This window comes from Schistocerca serialis, chromosome 1 (genome assembly GCF_023864345.2).
Source record: "Schistocerca serialis cubense isolate TAMUIC-IGC-003099 chromosome 1, iqSchSeri2.2, whole genome shotgun sequence".
NCBI classification, from domain to species: domain Eukaryota; kingdom Metazoa; phylum Arthropoda; class Insecta; order Orthoptera; family Acrididae; genus Schistocerca; species Schistocerca serialis.
In genome coordinates this window covers 1,131,652,221-1,131,673,582 of record NC_064638.1, presented here as the reverse complement: position 1 = coordinate 1,131,673,582, position 21,362 = coordinate 1,131,652,221, and the positions used below count along the sequence as shown (strand labels likewise).

At 46.3% G+C, this 21,362-nt stretch overlaps 1 protein-coding gene across 1 annotated transcript in view; it reads right to left on the bottom strand.

Annotated features, from left to right (window-relative positions):
* The window catches only part of LOC126455858 (uncharacterized), a 114,504-nt gene extending 95,035 nt beyond the window's left edge, over window positions 1-19,469 (bottom strand). The window contains exon 1 of the mRNA XM_050091623.1: window positions 18,966-19,469. Coding sequence (XP_049947580.1) covers window positions 18,966-19,469 — 504 coding nt within the window. The remainder of the gene's footprint in view (window positions 1-18,965) is intronic.
* Window positions 19,470-21,362: the final 1,893 nt, after the last annotated feature.

Here is a 21,362-nt window from a genome sequence, read left to right as displayed (position 1 = left end):
CGTTCAGCTATTATATTATCTGAGTCGGGGGATCGGTAGAAGGAGCCGATTATTATTTTGGTACGGCTGTTGAGTATAACCTCTACCCATAGTAATTCTCAGGAACTATCTATTTCAACTTCACTACAAGATAAACTTCTACCAACAGACACAAACACACCACCACCTACTTTATTTAATCTATTATTTCTGAACACGATTTGCGCCTCTGTAAAAATTTCGGCAGAATTTATCTCCGGCTTTAGCCAGCTTTCTATTCCTATAACGATTTCAGCTTCAGTGCTTTCTAGCGGCGCTTGAAGCTCTGGTACTTTTCCAACACAGTTACTACAATTTACAACTACAATACCGGCTGTTGCTTGGTCGATTCTTGTCATTTCTTTGCCTGTACTGGAGCCCTTTTTGATCTTTACCGAGACTGTCTAACCTAAAAAACCGCCCAGCCCACACCACACAGCCCCTGCTATCCGTGTAGCCGCCTCCTGTGTGTAGCGGACACCTGACCTATTTAGGGGAACCTGAAACCTCACCACCCTATGGCGCAAGTCGAGGAACCTGCAGCCTACACGGTCGCAGAACCGTCTCAGCCTCTGACTCAGACCCTCCACTCACCTCTGTACCAAAGGTCCGCAATCGGTCCTGTCGAAGATGCTGCAGACTGTGAGCTGTGCCTTCATCTCGCTAACAAGACAGGCAGTCTTCACTAACTCAGATAGCCGCCGGAAACCAGAGAGAATCTCTTCCGATCCATAGCGACACACGTCATTTGTGCCGACTTGAGACAGCACCTGCAGTTTGGCTGCACTCTGCGCCATTCATGGCATTCGGAAGGACCCTTTCCACATCTTGGATGACTCCCCCCGGTAGGCACACGGAGGGCACATTGGCTTTCTTCCCGTCCTTAGCTGCGATATCCCTAAGGGGTTCCATCACCCGCCTAACATTGGAGATCCCATAGACAAGCAATCCCACCCTCTGCCTCAATAGGCGAGGCCGCCCTTGCTGGCTCAGAAGTACTTTCAGCAGTGGGCAGTACCTCGAACCTGTTACGGAGGCGTAAGGGTACAGCCTTTCGGCCAGCACCAACTTTCACCTTCCACCCAGGGATTCGCGATCCCACCACGGTTCGCCAATCACCGTCAGGCAAGTGTCGACCGGCAGGTACGTTCGAATCCGAGGGCGCAGTGACATCAGAGATCCCAGGCGATGCTACAGGTTCCAGAGGCGCCAATGCTTATCCTTGCTTACCTCACATGCCATTTTCCAAAGACACATTGTTAATCAAAGAGGAGGCAGTATACTTGTTTGTGAGATAGTTCTAGTGTGACGTATCACAAGTGTGAATGAAATGGCTCCGATTCAAAGGTTATTTAACTTCTTAAACAAAAATGTTGTTCAGTTACTGGAATGGTCACTTTGCCATAGTTCATGGTTAATTTGATTTTTAGGATCTTGGAAAATTTACGATAAACAGCAGGGTTATCAACTGATATTAGTTTTCTTCGAATAAGTTCGGTAATGGTAGTGGGAAAAGTAGAGTTAAACGAAATTGTTCATTGCTTACTAAATATTTTCTAAAGTGAAGTTATAAAATTTTAAGAAAAATTCAGTTACTGATTCGGAATGTAAACAGAAAGAAATTTGTCAATATTTGTCCCTTCAGGACTGTCAACTGATTTCTTCAGCTAATCGTATTTTTTTCAGAATCAAATGGCACGAGTTAAAATTGTACTGGTTCCTAATCAAGTTGTGAATTCTGGGACTCTTATTTAGTGGATAATACGCAGTTACCTGAAAGATAACCCAGGTAAGAAGTGAAGCTTTAGTGAAAAACATGAATAGTATCCAGTAGACGCAGAGGAAAAATACGATAGCGTTTGCAACAGTTTGGATAGGTTTTCGAAAATGGCTATCTTCCCTTCAAAATAAATATCATTAAAGTATTTCTTAAGTCAGATACAGTTTTATCAATAGTAATGAACAATAGTTTACAGCTTTACTGTGCTAGACTTTTCATTAGCCCAGTCAACGAAGACCAAAACAGGTTGAATAGGGAGAAAAACTGTGGGGTCGCAAATTTTTGTACAGTGGTAGGATGGGATGTCATGTGGTGTGTGAGCATGGGAGCGGGGGCACGTTTAAACGCCACTTTTTAATCTTTTTCCCGAATAACTCGAAACCCATGGCTTCTAGCGAAAATATTTCCCAGTACAAAATTAAAATGAATAAAATTTAAAATGTATGCCAGAAATTCAACGCACTGTGGTAAGTATAATTGTACTACCTAAAGCTACACAAGAAAATTTATGACCGACCGGGACTCAAACCCGGATTTCCCGGCTTATCGCGAGTGGTCGCCTTACCGCGTAGGCTATCCGAGCATATTTCCCAGAGCAACCCAAACTTCCATTGTCACACACCTTCTCATAGATTATAAATTCATTTACTTACACTCATACAGCTCGTGATTCCCGTGCAAGTCTTTAGGATGCAGACCACGTGAAGTCATACATTACCGTTGTCATTTTCGTGACAGGCCCCTTCTTCGCCCTATTGCTGAGTGACCCAAAACATTGAAAATTCAAAACGAAATAATGTAGATAGAGAGGCGAAAATTGACACATTATTTTATTGAAACAGAAAAGTGAAAAGTGCTCAAAATGACCAATAACTGGCGCTTCATATGATGCAAAAGCAATAACTAGCGTAACAAACGATGTGCGCAAGAGCTCTTTCACACTGGTAGCAATATGGGATGGAGCGCCATCCTGCATAAAAGTCCCACCTTCCAGCAGTGTTTATTAGCCAGGCTAGGGATGGTGCGATTCTGTAACACATCGGCATACCTCGCACCCGTCACGCTAATGGTTAGAAAAGCAGCGAGAAAAAGGGTACGATCAAGACTAATGTAGTAAATCTACACCACACCGTGACTTTCTAGTCATGCATCGTGGTTTCCACGACAGTGCTAAGACTTTTGGTAGCCCAAATTCTGGAGTTGTGGATGTTCTCAGACACTTGGAGTGTGAAATGGGCTTCATCGGTCCACAACACGTCAGACAACCAATCGTCGTCTTCCACCATCTTTTGAAATGCTCACACTTCAAATGCTCTCCGCGTCACGAAATCGATGGCTAACAGGTAATTATGAAGCTGGGTTTTGTACGGATAGCACTGGACGGTAAGCCTTAGTGCTCTCCAAACAGTACATGGAATGCCGATGAGACGAGAGTCTTCACGAGCGTTTACTTTACCATGCTTAGACGGACCCGCTAAAGTCTCCACTTCTGCCGGAACTGTCCGAGGAACAGTAACACTTATATCTGGGCGCCCTATACAGGATCAATCGTCTAAGCAACTTCGAACTTCGTGATCATTTTCTCCACAGCGATGCCTATCACAGGACCTCTACCCGTTCTAATACCCTTCTTATGGCGATAGGACAATAAAGCTGGAGCAACAGAATATCCATTCTGTAATGAAGCTCCACTAACAGTACCTTTTCTGGTAAAGTCAACGTTGTGCGTTTGCTAGCACATCTAACTCCCTGTCTCACTACTGCCCATTTCAAACAAGATTCTCATGTGGCGACACTGTCCAGCGACGGTCACCCCAGTTCCCATCAGAACTCCTGGAGATAGACGTTGACTGTGTATATTGTATCACAGACACAGTCCCTTTGACTGCTCAGAGATCTCACTAATGCCGGCCGCGGTGGACTCGCGGTTCTAGGCGCTCAGTCCGGAACCGCGCGACTGCTACGGTCGCAGGTTCGAATCCTGCCTCGGGCATGGATGTGTGTGATGTCCTTAGGTTAGTTAGGTTTAAGTAGTTCTAAGTTCTAGGGGACTGATGACCACAGATGTTGTCCCATAGTGCTCAGAGCCATTTGAACCATTTTTAGATCTCACTAAACCCTCCCAAAGATATAAACAACCACGCATGAGCAGCGCCTATTGGACGGAGGGGCTCCGACAGCCGATCAGTTTCAGACATTCCACAAGAAGGAGGTACACGTCTCGTGTTGTCTGTAGTTCAACAATGTGTAGAGGTGAATACCGCGGTTAGATCGCGTCCCCATTGTTACTTTGTGCCAGGAAGGACTCTCAACAAGGGAAGTGTCCAGGCGTCACGGAGTGAACCAAAGCGATGTTGTTTGCCACGTGGAGGAGATACAGAGAGACAGGAACTGTCGATGACATGCCTCGCTCAGGCCGCCAAAGGGCTACTACTGCATTGGATGACCGCTACCTAAGGATTATGGCTCGGAGGAACCATGTGGAATAATGCTTTTCGTGCAGCCACAGGACGCCGTGTGACGACTCAAACTGTGCGCAATAGGCTGCATGATGCGCAACTTCACCCCCGACGTCCAAGGCGAGGTCCATCTTGGCAACCACGACACCATGCAGCGCGGTAGAGATGGGCCAAACAACATGCCGAATGAACCGCTCAGGATTGGCATCACGTTCTCTTCACCGATGAGTGTCGCATATGCCTTCAACCGGACAATCGACGGAGACGTGTTTGGAGGCAACCATGTCAAGCTAAACGCCTTAGAGACACTGTCTAGCGAGTGCAGCGAGGTGGAGGCAGGATTCGAACCTGCGACCGTAGCGGTCTTGCTGTTCCAGACTGCAGCGCCTTTAACCGCACGGCCACTTCGGCCGGCGATAACGACATTACTCGACTACAGTGGCCAGCATGTTCTCCAACAGGAACCCTACCGAACATGCCTGGGATTGATTGAAAAGGGCTTTTATGGGCGACGTGACCCACGAACCACTCTGAGGGATCTACGCCGAATCGTCGTTGAGGAGTGGGACAATCTGGACCAACAGTGGCTTGATGAACTAGTGGATAATACGGTACGACGAACACAGGCATGCATCAATGCAAGAGGACGTGCTACTGGGTATTAGAGGTACCGGTGTGTACCGCAATCTGGACCACCACCTCTGAAAGTCTCGCTGTATGGAGGCACAGCATGCAATGTGTGGTTTTCATGAGCTTGTTGATCTCTATTCCAATTTTCTGTACAGGTTCCGGAACTCTCGGAACCGAGGAGATGCAAAACTTTTTTTGATGACGAACTACTGTTTCAAATACCGAAATTTACTCCTGAAATTCAACTCATTGTAATAGGCACAAGTACACTGGTTTTGGGTTTGAGTCCCAGTGTGGCACAGATTTCCATGTGTCGCTCTAGCTTGTACATCTATACCTACTACACTGAGTTGAATTCCACTAATAAATTTCAAATTTTTAAACTGTAATTCGTCATCAAATATAAATGTACATTAAATTTCCTAAAAAAGGTGCTATTTGTTTTCTCTCTTGGGATAACAGTTTTCGCGTTGCAGAGAGTGGAAAAATCGATGATTACTGTATTAAAAAGTGCATCAATGGTATAAAATTATTGTTTACCCTCAAAAAAGTAAGTTAAGAAGAAATACTACATGTGGGTACCACGTCTGCCTGCTGTAGAAAGATATTAAGTGATAAATTGTGTTCTGAGGGTATAACAGGGTGGAGGGGGAAGGGGATGAGGGTAGAAGTGCGAGAGCAGGTAGGCCGCCGAGTTGTGGTCTTGCAGTTCCCTCCTTCACAGGTCTCGAAGAGTGAACAGATGATACCTCGCTCTATCTACTTCACTATGTCCCACTTCACAGGTCTCGAAGAGCGAACAGATGATTCCTCACTCTATCTGCTCCACTATGTCCCAAGATGCAATTACAGGGTGTTTCATAAAGTTATGCTGACCCTTTGCAGCACACCTTGTGAACCACTGGGGGCACAGTGTGGACATGCCCGGAGAGATGTGTATTTTCCACAAAGTGCATTAACATTCTCTCTCTGTGTCTCTGTCCCTCTCTCTCCCCCCCCCCCCCCTCTCTGTCTCTTTCTCTCTCTGTCCCACTACAGGCTGTGGCAGGCCCATGGGTACCGACCGACCACCGAGTGCCAACAGAATGTTTTCGCAATCAGAGGAGACAACTTCTGATTGAAAGTTCATGAGAAGATCCCGTCGCAACGAAAAACGTCTCTGTTTTAATGACTGCCTTTCCAACTCAGGTATCATATGCGTGGTACTATCTCCCATATTTCACGATATTAAAAAGTGACCTGTCCTTCCTTTAACTTTTTCGATGTTATCCGTCAGTCCCACCTGATGCGGATCCCTCACCGCACAGCAATATTCCAGGACAGAGCGGACAAGCGAGGTGTAAGCAGTCTCTTTAGTAGACCTGTTGCACCTTCTAAGTGTTCTGCCAATGAATCATAGTCTTTGGTTTGCTCTATCCACAATATTATCTATGTGATCGTTCCAATTTAGATTATTTGTAATTGTAATCCCTAAGTATTTAGTTGAATTTACAGCCTTCAGATATGTGTGACTTATTGCGTAATCGAAATTTAGCGGATCTGTTTTTAGTACTCATGTGAATAACTTCACACTTTTCTTTGTTCTGCGTCAATTGCCTCTTCTCTCACCCTACAGATATCTTATCTAAACCATTTTGCAATTCGTTTTGGTTATCTGATGACTTTACAAGACGGTAAATGACAGCATCATCTGCAAACAATATAAGAGAGCTACTCAGATTGTCTCCTATGTCGCTAACATAGACCAGGAGCAATAGAGGGCCTATAACACTTCCTTGGGGAACGGCGGGTATTTCTTCTGTTTTACTCGATGACTTTCCGTCTATTACTACAAACTGTGGCATTTCTGACAGGAAATCACGAATCCAGTCGCAACAACTGAAGCGATATGCCATAGGCACGCAGTTTGGTCAGAAGACGCTTGTGAGGAACGGTGTCGAAAGCCTTCTGGAAATCTAAAAATATGGAATCAATTTGACATCCCCTGTCGATAGCAATCATTACTTCATGAGTATAAAGAGCTAGTTGTGTTTCATATGAACGATATTTTCTGAATCCGTGCTATGTGTCAATAAATAGTTTTCTTCGAAGTAATTCATACTGTTCGAACACAGTATATGTTCCAAAACGCTACTGCAAATCGTTAGTGATATGGCCCTGTAATTCAGCGGATTACTCCTGCTTCCCTTTTTGGGTATTGGTGTGACTTCAGCAGCTTTCCAGTCTTTAGATACGGATTTTTCTATAAGCGAGCTGTTGTATATAATTGCTAAATAAGGAGCTGTTGTATCAGCATACTCCTGTCCAGTTCTCTTATCTGAGTAGACAAAATGAGCTCGTGTTTATATAGTCGAGTTACTAAAACAATATTTATCTGCTGCTGTTAAGTGTACTATTATGTAAAGAAGTTCAACAGCAGGAGCTGTCAACCAGCTACCACAATGAAGGAGCTGTCCCGAGTGCCAAATCCCATTACAATGCCGATTTCATTGTCTCCACTATCACTGGCTTGGATACTTTTCACAACATGAGGCGTCTCAAAAGCTCCATCACAGCCTCAGATCTGCCAACATCTAGAGAGGTCCAGAGGTCTAAATTGTCTCCCTCTGCAACACAAGTGACTTTGCCATTACGGAACTTCAGATATTTCAACGTAAGTCAAGCAAACCACTATAGCAGTTATCGTTCTAGATTTGAATATGATCAGTCTCGCTCCATCAGGCCCATTCACACCCACCTTGGTGGATACACTGTGGAGGAGTGGTAAGTGGCTCCAGACAGTGCAGCCCAATCTACAAGTGCCAGCAACTCCTGAACGGAAGAGATTTATGCAGTCTTCCAGCAGCTCAATGGACGGCGAGAGCTTTCTAGTCATTCGGTAATTCACCACCAAGTGAATACAACTCATGGCCTTACAGTACGTTGTAACGACAGACAGCAACAAAGTGCCACATTTACCAGTACAGTCCGTTTCCAAGTAACACTACAAAGGTCACTGACAACATCACACTTACAAATTACACACTTATCGACCATTGTTTATACGAAATGTATTTAATATAAGAGCTCGCTTAACACCTGCATATAAGTTCTCATTAAATAACCTGAAAATAAATACACTGAATAAACAAGAGCTCAGTGAAGTTATCTTTTCCGCTTGCATAAGAGAACTGGACAGGAAATACCGGGGAGACATAGTTTGAGTGTAAACTGAAAAGCGAGCAGTGCTACCGCTGGGGAAATATGCCTTTGCTGGAAGAACGCTTCAGTTGCCATACAGGATAACTAAGAATTACACTACTGGCCATTAAAATTGCTACACCAAGAAGAAATGCAGATGATAAACGGGTATTCGTTGGACAAATACATTATACTAGAACTGACATGTGATTACATTTTCACGCAGTTTGGGTGCATAGATCCTGAGAAATCAGTACCCAGAACAACCACCTCTGGCCGTAATAACGGCCTTGATACGCTTGGGCATTGAGTCAAACAGAGCTTGGATGGCGTGTACAGGTACAGCTGCCCATACAGCTTCAACACGATACCACAGTTCATCAAGAGTAGTGACTGGCGTATTGTGACGAGCCAGTTGCTCGGCCACCATTGACCAAACGTTTTCGATTGGTGAGAGATCTGGAGAATGTGCTGGCCAGCACAGCAGTCGAACATTTTCTGTATCCAGAAAGGCCTGTACAGGACCTGCAACATGCGGTCGTGCATTATCCTGCTGAAATGTAAGGTTTCGCAGGGATCGAATGAAGGTTAGAGCCACGGGTCGTAACACATCTGAAATGTACCGTCCACTGTTCAAAGTGCCGTCAATGCGTACAAGAGGTGACCGTGACGTGTAACCAATGGCACCCCATACCTCCACGCCGGGTGATACGCCAGTATGGCGATGACGAATATACGCTTCCAATGTCCATTCACCGCGATGTCGCCAAACTCGGATGCGACCACATGATGCTGTAAACAGAACCTGGATTCATCTGAAAAAAACGTTTTGCCATTCGTGCACCAAGGTTCGTCGTTGAGTACACCATCTCAGGCGCTCCTGTCTGTGATGCAGCGTCAAGGGTAACCGCAGCCATGGCCTTCGAGCTGATAGTCCATGCTGCTGCAAACGTCGTCGAACTGTTCGTGCAGATGGTTGTTGTCTTGCAAACGTCCCCATGTGTTGACTCAGGGATCGAGACGTGGCTGCAAGATCCGTTACTGGCATGCGGATAAGATGCCTGCCATCTCGACTGCTAGTGATACGAGGCCATTGGGATCCAGCACGGCGTTCCGTATTACCCTGATGAACCCACCGATTCCATATTCTGCTAACAGTCATTGGATCTCGACGAACGCGAGCAGCAATGTCGCGATACGATAAACCACAATCGCGATAGGCTACAATCCGACCTTTATCAAAGTCGGAAACGTGATGGTACGCATTTCTGCACCTTACACGAGGCGTCACAACAACGTTTCACCAGGCCGGTCAACTGCTGTTTGTGTATGAGAAATCGGTTGGAAACTTTCCTCATGTCAGCACCTTGTAGGTGTCGCCACCGGCGCCAGCCTTGTGTGAATGTTCTGCGAAGCTAATCATTTGCAACTTCCTGGCAGATTAAAACTGAGTGCCTGACCGAGACACGAACTCGGGACCTTTGCCTTTCGCCGGCAAGTGCTCTACCACCTGAGCTACCCAAGCACGACTCACGCCCCGTCCTCACAACTTTACTTCTGCCAGTACCTCGTCTCCTACCTTCCAAACTTTACAGAAGCTCTCCTGCTAATCTTGCAGAACTAGCACTCCTGAAAGAAAGGATATTGCGGAGACATGGCTTAGTCACAGCCACGACCACAGCCACAGCACGACTCACGCACCGTCCGGGTAGCTCAGGTGGCAGAGCACTTGCCCGCGAAAGGCAAAGGTCCCGAGTTCGAGTCTCGGTCCGGCACACAGTTTTAATCTGCCAGGAAGTTTCATATCAGCGCACACTCCGCTGCAGAGTGAAAATCTCATTCTGTAATAATTTGCATATCACAACATCTTCTTCCTGTCGGTTAAATTTCGCGTCTGTAGCACGTCATCTTCGTGGTGTAGCAATTTTAATGGCCATTAGTGTAGTTTCCTATCTAGCGGTATACAACAGTGTGCAGAGATTTACATAGATTCCGTACACATTCGTTTCTTACGTTAGCATTATTAGTAACTTATATCTATATTCTATGCAGGGTTAACCTACTCTATGGAAAATAACCCCTCCCCTCCCTCCCCCCAAGTTTGTATGTGCACTGTATCGCCAGGGGTTCATAAGGCGCGCTGCGGAGGGGCGGTATAACTTTGCGAATCAAACTGCAATTGCCTCCTGTGAGATAGTGGTCTAGACAGAGTGCAGAATTACCTACTCACTCTTGAGGTTGCAGTCCTACGAACGAGGGAACCGCATGACCTCAATCTGGCAACATCGGACTTCTATCCTCCACCCCTCTCACACCACTAAAACATAAATTAATCCCTTAATATGGCTCTACTGCACTTAGAAGTGGCACTCACATATATTTAATATTATTTTCTTAACCCACTTCATTCAACAATAAACATTAATTTTGTACCATCAAAACCCTATCTCCTGCAATGCGGAAGCTATTAGGCCTACAGGAAAAATTAATAGTGCCTATCTGTAGGAAATTGAATATAGTTTAATTTTGTACTGGGACATATTTGCGCTAGAAGCCTCGATTTTCGAATTATTGAGGCACAATATAAAGAGTGACCTTTAGACACGCCCCCACTCCCACGCTCAGATCCCACCGGTCCAGATTTTCAATATGTTGTTCATGACACGACATCTTGCTACTGTACAAAAATTTTTAACTACATTATCTTTTTCCCTAATTTTTATTCGTTGACTGGACTACATGTTCATAGTTTATTCGACTGTAGCAGCCAAAGGTCGCAGCAAGGTCACGCAAGTTAAGAGACGCAACTTGACACACGAGAGGTAACAGTTCAAGGGTAAGGAGAGGATTAAGCGAAAACAGGTCTACTTTACAGTATGACATAGCTTCTGTAATGTTGTTAGGGATAAAATCTTTGAAATTCTAAGGTTATCGGTGACAAAATGCCGGGAGCAAAAAATTATCTACTACTTGTTCAGCAGTATTGTACGACCAATTATTGCTTATTTTCCTAAAGTCTGGGAGTGCTACAGATATGCTAAAAAAAATCGCCGTTGGAGATGCTGTAGAAAAAGTGTTGTGCAACACTTACTCAGAAAATTCGTAGTGCTCACTTTTATAAATGCATCAAGAAAATATTTCGCCCTCCAGCATATGTTGTTGTGGTTTTCAGGTGGAAGATTGATCTGATGCACTCTCCAGTCTAATCTATCCTCTGTGAGGTCTTTCATCTCAGTATAAGTATTGCAAATTACATCCATTTGGATCCGGTTACTACAATCAATCCTTGGTCATCCTCAACAATTTCCCCCGACATACATCTCACATATTACTAAAATTTCACAAGTTTTGGATGATTCCTTTGGAATTTCTAAAATCAGTGGAGAAAGTGACAAACAAAGGACTAATAAAGTTGATTTGTATAATCTGTAAGAGTAGACACACACCATCACACTTTCAAAAATTATCATTCCCACAATTTCGAAGACAGAAAGGGCAGATAAATGCAAGAATTCTCGCAGAGTTAGTTTAACAGCTAGTGCATCCAAGTTGCTGATAAGAATAATATACACCGAGGTGACAAAAGTCATGGGATATCTCCTAATACCGTGTCGGACCTCCTCTTGCCAGGGGTAGTGCAGCAACTCGACATGGCATGGAGACAATAAGTCGTTAGAACTCCCCTGGAGGAATACTGAGCCATTTTATATATATTTATCGTGTCAGAAGCAAACTAAAAACAATATTAGATACATTACTACATACATTATGGTCTATAAATTAAACTAGTCAAGAATGAAATAAATGATTAGACACAGATTGTGTTGTCAAAAATAAGGTAATTTTAATCTGTACAGTGGATGCCCAAAAATTTGCAACGTCCAGTGCACTTTGTGTAGCGTTTGCGAGGTCCTCCATGGTGCACACAGTTGGAGGTAATGTGCATTGTAGTAGATGTGTTGATGTCTGCACGGCAGCTCCGCAGTCACACTATAGAGAGTCCACCTGGAAGCCCCACCTCTCCAGAGTACTCTTGGATCTTGTGACAGAAGGACGCAGGCGGTTGAGTGATTTCCATGTGGACCATTTCTCTGTGTGGCCTGGGGGAAGAACTTCTTGCGGAATCAGCCACTCCTCCAGATGCTGGCATCTGACCTGCCATCTCTTCTCCCGGTGTTGATGTGGAGTGTCAGCAAGTGGTTCTGTACTGTGAAGGAAGCTCTTTCTAGACACAAGTCTTTGCTGTGCCGGTTGGTGGCCATGTAGTGGGTGGGCTTCGGATGTTAATGCCTTCTTCATTTCACTCCGTGCTGCTGTATCTCTTCGGATGTCCGGGGGGGGGGGGGGCTATGGCGGATAAGCAGTACAGTTTTTCCACAGGTGTGGCTCTTAGACAACCCGTAGCGATACGACATGTCTCATTCAGAGCAACATCAACTTTCTTTGTATGTGTAGATCTGCACCATACTGGGCAAGCGTACTCAGCTGCAGAGTAGCAGAGGGCTAATGCGGATGTGCGAACTGTGTCTGGCTGTGCTCCCCATGTTGTTCCAGTCAGCTTCCTAACCACATTGTTCCTGGCAGCCACTTTTTGCTTTGTTTTTAAGCAGTGTTCCTTATATGTAAGAGCACGGTCCAGAGTGACTCCGAGGTATTTTGGAGTCTTGCAGTGTTCTAAAGAGGTTCCTTCCCAATCTATCTGCAAGGTTCTACTAGCCTGTCTGTTTCGCAGGTGGAAAGCACAGGTCTGGGTCTTAGAAGGATTTGATTTCAATTGATTGTCCCTGTAATAGGCAGCTAATTCTTTCAGAGCATCAGTGCGAGTAAATGAACGGTCCTTATCAGAGCCCACTTTAACTACTGAGCCATGCTACCACTATAGCCGTCCATCTTTACGAAAGTGTTGCCGGTCCAGAATGTCGTTCGCGAACTGACCTCTCCATTAACTCCCAGAAAGGTTCGATGAGATTCGTATCTGGTGGCCATGTAGTTCGCTCGAATTCTCCAGAATGTTCTACAAACCAATCGTGGACAATTGTGGTCCGGAGACGTGGCGCATTGCCGTCCATAAACATTAGAGGAGGGGGAGGAGATCAGTGTTTAACGACCCGTCGACAACGAGGCCATTAGAGGCGGAGTACAAGCTTGAGTTACGGAAGGATGGGGTGGGGGGTGGGTGGGTGGGGTGGGGTGGGGGGGAAATCGTCCGTGCCTTTTCAAAGAAACAATCCTGGCATTTGCCTGAAGCGATTTTATGAAATCACAGAAAACCTAAGTCAGGATGGCCGGACGCTGGTTTGAATCGTCGCCCTTCCGAATGCGAGTCTTGTGTAATAACCATTGCACCACTTCACTCTGTCCATAAAAATTCCGTCGTTGTTTGGGAACATGAAGTCCATGAATGGCTTCAAATGGTCTCCAAGTAGCCGAACATATCCATTTGCAGCCAATGTCCGGGTCAGTTGTACCAGAGGACACAGTCTATTTTATGTAAACACAGCCCACACCATTATGGAGTCACCTGTTGTCTAAGGTCCAACCCATATGGTCGCCAGTACAGAAGAGGCGCTGAAGCCGGTGTCGTGCTGTTAGCAAAGGCACTCGCGTCGGTCGTCTGCTGCCACAGCCTACTAACGTGAAATTTCGCCTCACTGTGCTAACGGGTACGTTCGTTGTACGTCCCACATTGATTTCTGTGATTATTTCACGCGGCGCTGCTTGTCTGTTAGCACTGACAACTCTGTACAGACGGCGATGCTCTCGGCCGTCAAGTAAAGACCGTCTGCCACTGTGTTGCCCCTGGTAATGAAGTAATACCTGAACTGTGGTATTCTCGGCACGCTCTTGAGACTGTGGATCTGCGACTACTGAATTCTCTAACGAGTTCCGAAATGGAATGTTCCATGGCTCTAGCTCCAAGTACCATTTCGCGTTCAAAGTCTGTTAATCCCCTTTGTGCGGCCGTAAGCACGTCGGAAATCTTTTCACGCCAATCACCAGAGTACAAACGACAGCTCAGCCAATGCACTGCCCTTTCATACCTTGTGTACGCGATACTGCCGCCATCCGTAAATGTGCATATTGCCATCCCATGACTTTTGTCACCTCAGTATACAGAAGAATGGAGAAAAATTGAGGATCTGTTAGATGACGACCAATTTGTCTTTCGGAAAGGTAATGACATAAGAGAGGCCGTTCTGATGTTGGGCTTGATTATGGAAGCGAGACACGTTCTTTCGATTTGTCGACCTCGAAAAAGCGTTCTATAGTGTAAAGTGGTGCAAGGTGTTTGAAATTCTCAAAAATACGAATAAGTTCAGGGAAAGGTGGGTAATGTACAATATATACAAGAACCACGACGGAACAACAAGAATGGAAGACGAAGAACGAAGTGCTTGGATTACAAAGTGTGTTGGACAGTGATGTAGTCTTTGCCCCTACTTTTCAGTCTGTACATCGAAGAAGTAACGATGGAAATAAAGGACAGGTTCAGCAAAGGGATTACAAGGGTGAAAGGATATCAATGACATTGCTGTGCTTAGCGAAGGTAAAGAAGAATTGCAGGATCTTTTGAATGGAAAGAAAGGTCTCTTAAGTCTCTTTGGATTGAGGGTAAACCGAAGAAAAACGAAAGTGTTAACGAGTAGCAGAAATGAGATTAACAGTAAACTTAAAATCAAAACTAATGACCATCCGGCAGATGAAGTGAAAGAATTCTGCTACCTCGGAAACAAAATAACACGCGACGGACGAAGCGAGGAGGACACAAGAAGAACACTAGGAGAGGCAAAGGGGACGCTCTTGATGAAAAGAAGTCTTCTAGTATCAAACATTTTTTTTCTCGTGCAGTTTCGGTTGTCGTACTTCATGGAATATTCCTACTTCCGCCCGTATAGATCCGTGAAGTTCCGATAGGTGGCGGCGCTGTCTTCAAAATGGCGCCTGCAAAGGAGATGCTTTCGAAGCTGAGTACTCTCATTGAGTTTCTTTTCGTGGAAAACCAGAGCACCGCAGATCTTTATAGGCGCTTGCAGAATGTTTACGCAGACCTCGTAGTGAACAAAAGCACGGTGAGTCGCTGGACGATGAGTTTATCATCACCGCAACGAGATAGCACAAACCTGTCCTATCTTCTGTGTGCCGGCTGGCCGGACATACCTGTGGCTCCTGCAATGTTTGATGGTGCGGAGACTCTAAATCGAGGTGATCGACGGATCGCAATCAAACACCTCACTGCGGAACTGGAAGTCTCTGTTTGTAGCGCTGACGTAATCGTCCATCATTTGTGTTCTCAAAGGCATGTGCCCGTTGGGTTCCTCGCGTCCTAACAGAAGACCGTAAGAAGAAACGAAGCTCCATTTGTGTGGAAATGCCTGCAGTTACGAGGCTGATCATGACAATTTTTGTTTAACATCGTCACAGGCGACGAAACAGGGCTTCATCAGTTCGAAATGGGAATAAAACCGCAATCCATGGAGTGGTGCCATATCATGTCTCCCTCGAAGAAAAAGTTTCTAAGCCGCACCGTCAGCTGGTAAAGTCGTGGCGACTGTTTTTTGCTACTGTAAAGTAGTTATTCAGTTTGATGTTCTCCCTTATGGTGGAACGATAAACTCTTAAGTGTATTGTCTACTCTCAGGAAACTGAAGAAACAACTTTAGCGTGTTCGTCGCCACAGAAATGCAAACGAACTTTTCCTTCTCCATAACAAGGCAAGGCCTCAGACAAGTCTGCGCACCCGAAAGGAGCTCACAAATCTTCAGTGGACTGTTCTTCCTGATCCTCCCCTACAACCCGGATCTCGCTCCTTCCGACTTCAATCTGTTTGGCCTGATGAAGGACGCACTCTGCTGAAGCAGTAAGTGAATGGTGGGGTGGTGATTGATGCAGCAAGACGTTGGATCTGACGTCTACCATTAGAATGGTACAATGCAGAGATACAGGCCCTACCAGTAAGTTGGTGTAACGCCGTCGCATTGAACGGGGATTGTGTTGAAATATAGGGTTTCGTAGCCAAAAGGGTGGGGAATAATATGGTGTACTGGAATGTTGAATAAAACCAACCTACATTTAGAAAAGAAGAAAGTGTCGCACTACTTCCCGAACGCCCCTGGTACCTTCCACTACACATTACATTGTGGTTTGCAGGGTGCAGATTGCAAGATCCCCTCACTTCTAAACTGATACTGTTATTACTCAGCTTAGCCGCGAGTCCGTAAAGGGTGGTATATGTGACGTACAGTATGACTGGTCAGCATTTCCACCCGGAATTTGCGAGTGTAAGTCGGACCATCCTTGATGCGCCTCGGTGGGTCGTGTCGTCGGATTTCCTCCTACCTGTGCGCGGTGCAGCTCTCGTAAATGTCATCCCGTGCAGATTCCTCATTGGCGCATTGGATGTCTCTGTCGGTGCAAGCTAATTATCTGATATTGCTGTCGATCAACTTTGGGGTATCTATTTACTCGAAATTAACATTCAGAATGCCGTAATATCACTTTTATTCCTATTAGATCAATAATGAAACACTCGTTTCACAAACTACTTGTAACCGAGAGCATGGTTACCATCGAACAAGACAGGCTCTGACCACTATGGGACTTAACTTCTAACGTCATCAGTCCCCTTGAACTTAGAACTACTTAAACCTAACTAACCTAAGGACATCACACACATCTTTGCCCGAGGCAGGATTCGAACCTGCGACCGTAGCGGTCGCACGGTTCCAGACTGTAGCGCCTTTAACCGCTTGGCCAACCCGGCCAGCGAACAAGACAGGAAGAGCTATTAACGCCGACTGCCGTCTTTGGCGCGCAGTCCGTATCTCTTACTAGTTTCGTCACAGTTCGTGGATTTCCGATCAAGTTCGTACTTACTAAGATACGCATTTGTTAATGAACGGGTGTGAATTTTAACGAGGCAAAATTATGATAAATAGTTTTAAACATCCAGAGGCTCCTCCTAGTATTCATGTTGCCATAAATGACTTTAATTATTAAATGTAAATAAACAAAATCGGTGACTTTGGCGCCAAGATGGCGGTACTTCCCGTCACGTATATTTCCCAGGCTGACGCTTGTTGCTACGGTCCAGCGCCGAGCCCCACCCCACTACGCGCGACATATGGTCGCTTCGTCACCTAGCCAGCCAGCGTGGGAAATGCTCTCCGATTCATGGCAGGCTACGGATTACAGCACTTCCTAACTATCGTGAATACATCAATAAGAAACTACCTGGCACATTAAAACTGTGTGCCGGACCGAGATTCGAACTCGGGACCTTTGCCTTTCGCGGCCAAGTGCTCTACCAACTGAGCTACCCAAGCACGACTCACGCCCCGTCCTCACAACTTTACTTCTGCCAGTACCTCGTCTCCTACCTTCCATACTTTACAGAAGCTCTCCTGCGAACCCTGCAGAACTAGCAAAATATGGTTCAAATGGCTATGAGCACTATGGGAATCAACTGCTGAGGCCATTAGTCCCCTAGAACTTAGAACTAGTTAAACTTAACTAACCTAAGGACATCACAGACATCCATGCCCGAGACAGGATTCGAACCTGCGACCGTAGCGGTCTCGCGGTTGCAGACTGCAGCGCCTAGAACCGCACGGCCACTTCGGCCGGCGCAGAACTAGCACTCCTGAAAGAAAGGATATTGCGGAGACATGGCTTAGCCACAGCCTGAGGGATGTTTCCAGAATGAGATTTTCACTCTGCAGCGGAGTGTGCGCTGATATGAAACTTCCTGGCAGGTTAAAACTGTGTGCCGGACCGAGACTCGAACTCGGGACCTTTGGCTTTCGCGGGCAAGTGCTCTACCAACTGAGCTACCCAAGCACGACTCACGCCCCGTCCTAAGAGCTTTACTTCTGCTACTACCTCGTCTCCTACCTTCCAAACTTTACAGAAGCTCTCCTGCGAACCTTGCAGAACTAGCACTCCTGAAAGAAAGGATATTGCGGAGACATGGCTTAGCCACAGCCTGGGGGTATTTCCAGAATGAGATTTTCACTCTGCAGCGGAGTGTGCGCTGATATGAAACTTCCTGGCAGGTTGAAACTGTGTGTCGGACCGAGACTCGAACTCGGGACCTTTGGCTTTCGCGGACAAGTGCTCTACCAACTGAGCTATCTAAGCACGACTCACGCCCCGTCCTAAGAGCTTTACTTCTGCCACTACCTCGTCTCCTACCTTCCAAACTTTACAGAAGCTCTCCTGGGAACCTTGCAGAACTAGCACTCTTGAAAGAAAGGATATTGCGGAGACATGGCTTAGCCACAGCCTGGGGGATGTTTCCAGAATGAGATTTTCACTCTGCAGCGGAGTGTGCGCTGTTATGAAACTTCCTGGCAGGTTAAAACTGTGTGCCGGACCGAGACTCGAACTCGGGACCTTTGGCTTTCGCGGACAAGTGCTCTACCAACTGAGCTATCTAAGCACGACTCACGCCCCGTCCTAAGAGCTTTACTTCTGCCACTACCTCGTCTCCTACCTTCCAAACTTTACAGAAGCTCTCCTGGGAACCTTGCAGAACTAGCACTCTTGAAAGAAAGGATATTGCGGAGACATGGCTTAGCCACAGCCTGGGGGATATTTCCAGAATGAGATTTTCACTCTGCAGCGGAGTGTGCGCTGATACGAAACTTCCTGGCAGATTAAAACTGTGTGCCGGACCGAGACCGCGACGGCGAAAGGCAAAGGTCCCGAGTTCGAGTCTCGGTCCGGCACGCAGTTTTAATCTGCCAGGAAGTTTCATATCAGCGCACACTACGCTGCAGAGTGAAAATCTCATTCTGGGGACATCAATAAGAGACAGTAATTTGTGAAACTGGTAAAAATGTCTTCCTCTGGTAAGAGGCACCTTACAAGATGTATATGTAGTGAGGTGGCGTACGCACCTGCAGGAACCAGAGCATGCAGCGGTAGGGCAGCGACTCTGCGTCGTCGGTGGCCGAGTGGCCGACGGACTCGACGAGCAGCTGCAGCGAGGAGGCGCACAGCGTGAGGCTGGTGACGATGGCGACGAAGAGGAAGGTGGCGTCCTCGAGGCGGCACGTGTCGCGGCCCAGCGACGACACGCCGTAGAAGTGGTTGAGCGCGGGCACGTGCACCACGAGCACGCACATGAGGATGCAGTGCGCCGTGGCGGTGCCCACGGCGCACACGTCGCCCGCCGCCGTCAGCGAGCTGCCGCCGCGGTGCAGCGCGCGCAGCAGCACGATGTTGCTGGCCAGCCCCATCACCAGCGTGGCCAGGTGCGCGCCCATGAAGCCCGCCTGCACCCACACGTTGCGCGTCAGCGCCTCCGCCGACACGGCCGCCGCCCACGCGGCGTCGGGGGCCGCCGTCGCTGCAGACATCGCGCCCGCCCCGTCGCTCGCGCCGGTCCCTTGTTGCATCATCACCCGGCCCCACTTCTCGTTACCCCACTCCACAGTTAGCCCAGAAACTAGTCACACTACGTCTACTCCAAAAGAGTACCTCGAAAAGGTCCAAATATTGGGCGCAAGAATACACCACTCACTTATTACACAATCAGAAAACCACACTTCTCTTCACTGACCCCACGAGCACTGTAGGGTAAGTCACAAAGAGGGTATCCCGAGCGACTGCAAACTGGAGATCAAAAATTCTTCACTAGTTTGTTGCACCGTCTTACAACCGAACCTCCCTTCACTGACCACAGCCAGGAGGCTGCAGAATATAAGTCGACTTATAGATTGCACCACCCAGTAACACTTTCTCTTCTTCCCTTGATAGTCATTTTGGGAAACAATGACACCGCAAGATTTAAAGACACAGATCGACGGATTAGAAGCAGATACCCTCTATCTAGAAATGTGCTGCATCGATTATACCACAAAAAGCTTGCAAAATACGGTTCTACGTATCACGAAGCAGCACTTGTTTACCTCGATACTCGCTTCAGCAAGTAACCACAGAAAACTTGAAGAGAGAAATCAAGTTCTGGGAGCATCTACTTCTTCCACATTTACGGAACCAATAAATTGATTACCTTCACAGTTACAACAGAAACACTCACTGTGTGGATACAAGAAGTTAAAGAACACAGTTTGACATATTGCAAGCAGTAAGCTTAGAGTCGTTTTTCGTACAACAGGAAAACCAGGAATCTCTTGTACACCTCAACAGTTTCTCAAGTTGATAGTCGCCATGAAGATGCATCAGGAATGTCAAAAAATTTAGATAATCAGTTTGGAAGCAGAAATACTGCAGGTAGTTAAACAAACAGACAACCTGACTTCAGCTCCCTGTCTGATTGAGTCAATAACTATGCAGTCGCCCTGAAGATACATGAAAAAGTGCGATTAAGTATGCTGACACGTGTCAGAGCAAATACCAGTGTTCTAAGGATGAGTAAACATGGACAGCAAAAGCGCCCTATTAGTCAGATCGAAGAGAACTGCTCTTGAGCCTATGGTCCCAAGGTCTGGACAGACAGTTGCAGAAGCAATGAAGCTAATATACCAAGTATAACAGTTTATATCGGACAGATATTTGACCAATCCAAAAAGTATGAATGCCTTGCGTTACAGTCCTTGCTCGATGAGAATGAGTGTTCTGTTGATTACCTTAGCAGCAAATCCTCGCTGGATGAAGTACGGGAGAAACGACAAAGTGGATGTTGATTAAGATACAACTTCCGCGGAGAAACGGGTGCTGGTGAAGGACTGCTAAGATGTATCTTCGAAATCTTTTCAGCTCCACTTTTCGCCCCAGTCGACGTCTGTATAAAAAGTTAAACAAGAGGTTAGGACCTGGTGACTCTGAGATAGCTTAATCACTGGGAGCAACGATCTTGTGGTGACAACTGCAGCAACGGATTTCCCTTGAGTATAAATATTTCAGTCACTTCACAACTCGAGTTTGGCGGTTTCTTGGCTCTCGTCCTGTTGGGACTTTATAATCGTACTCTCTGCTGCAAAATGTCCTTCACTGTCTCGCAGTTTCTACTGGCAGAATTATCTTAGTTGGCTTAATTCAGTCGGAAACAGCGCCAATGTCGACGAGATAAAGTATATTCTTCTTTGTCAGATTCAAAAGTTGTCAGATTCAGGACTGGAAGCGTTCTGAGAACACCACATGCAATGAAGCAGTTGAGCTGTTCAGTTGGAGCTATGTTCATGTTCCTAAAGAATGTTCTAATCGATTAAGAGGGCAGGTGATCAGATGTAGATACCTTCCGGTAATGCATGCGCTTTCTATAATGAAATTATGATCTCAGTTATTACACTGTCAGCGACAGGCAGCAACAAGTCCCTTTGGGACTTTAT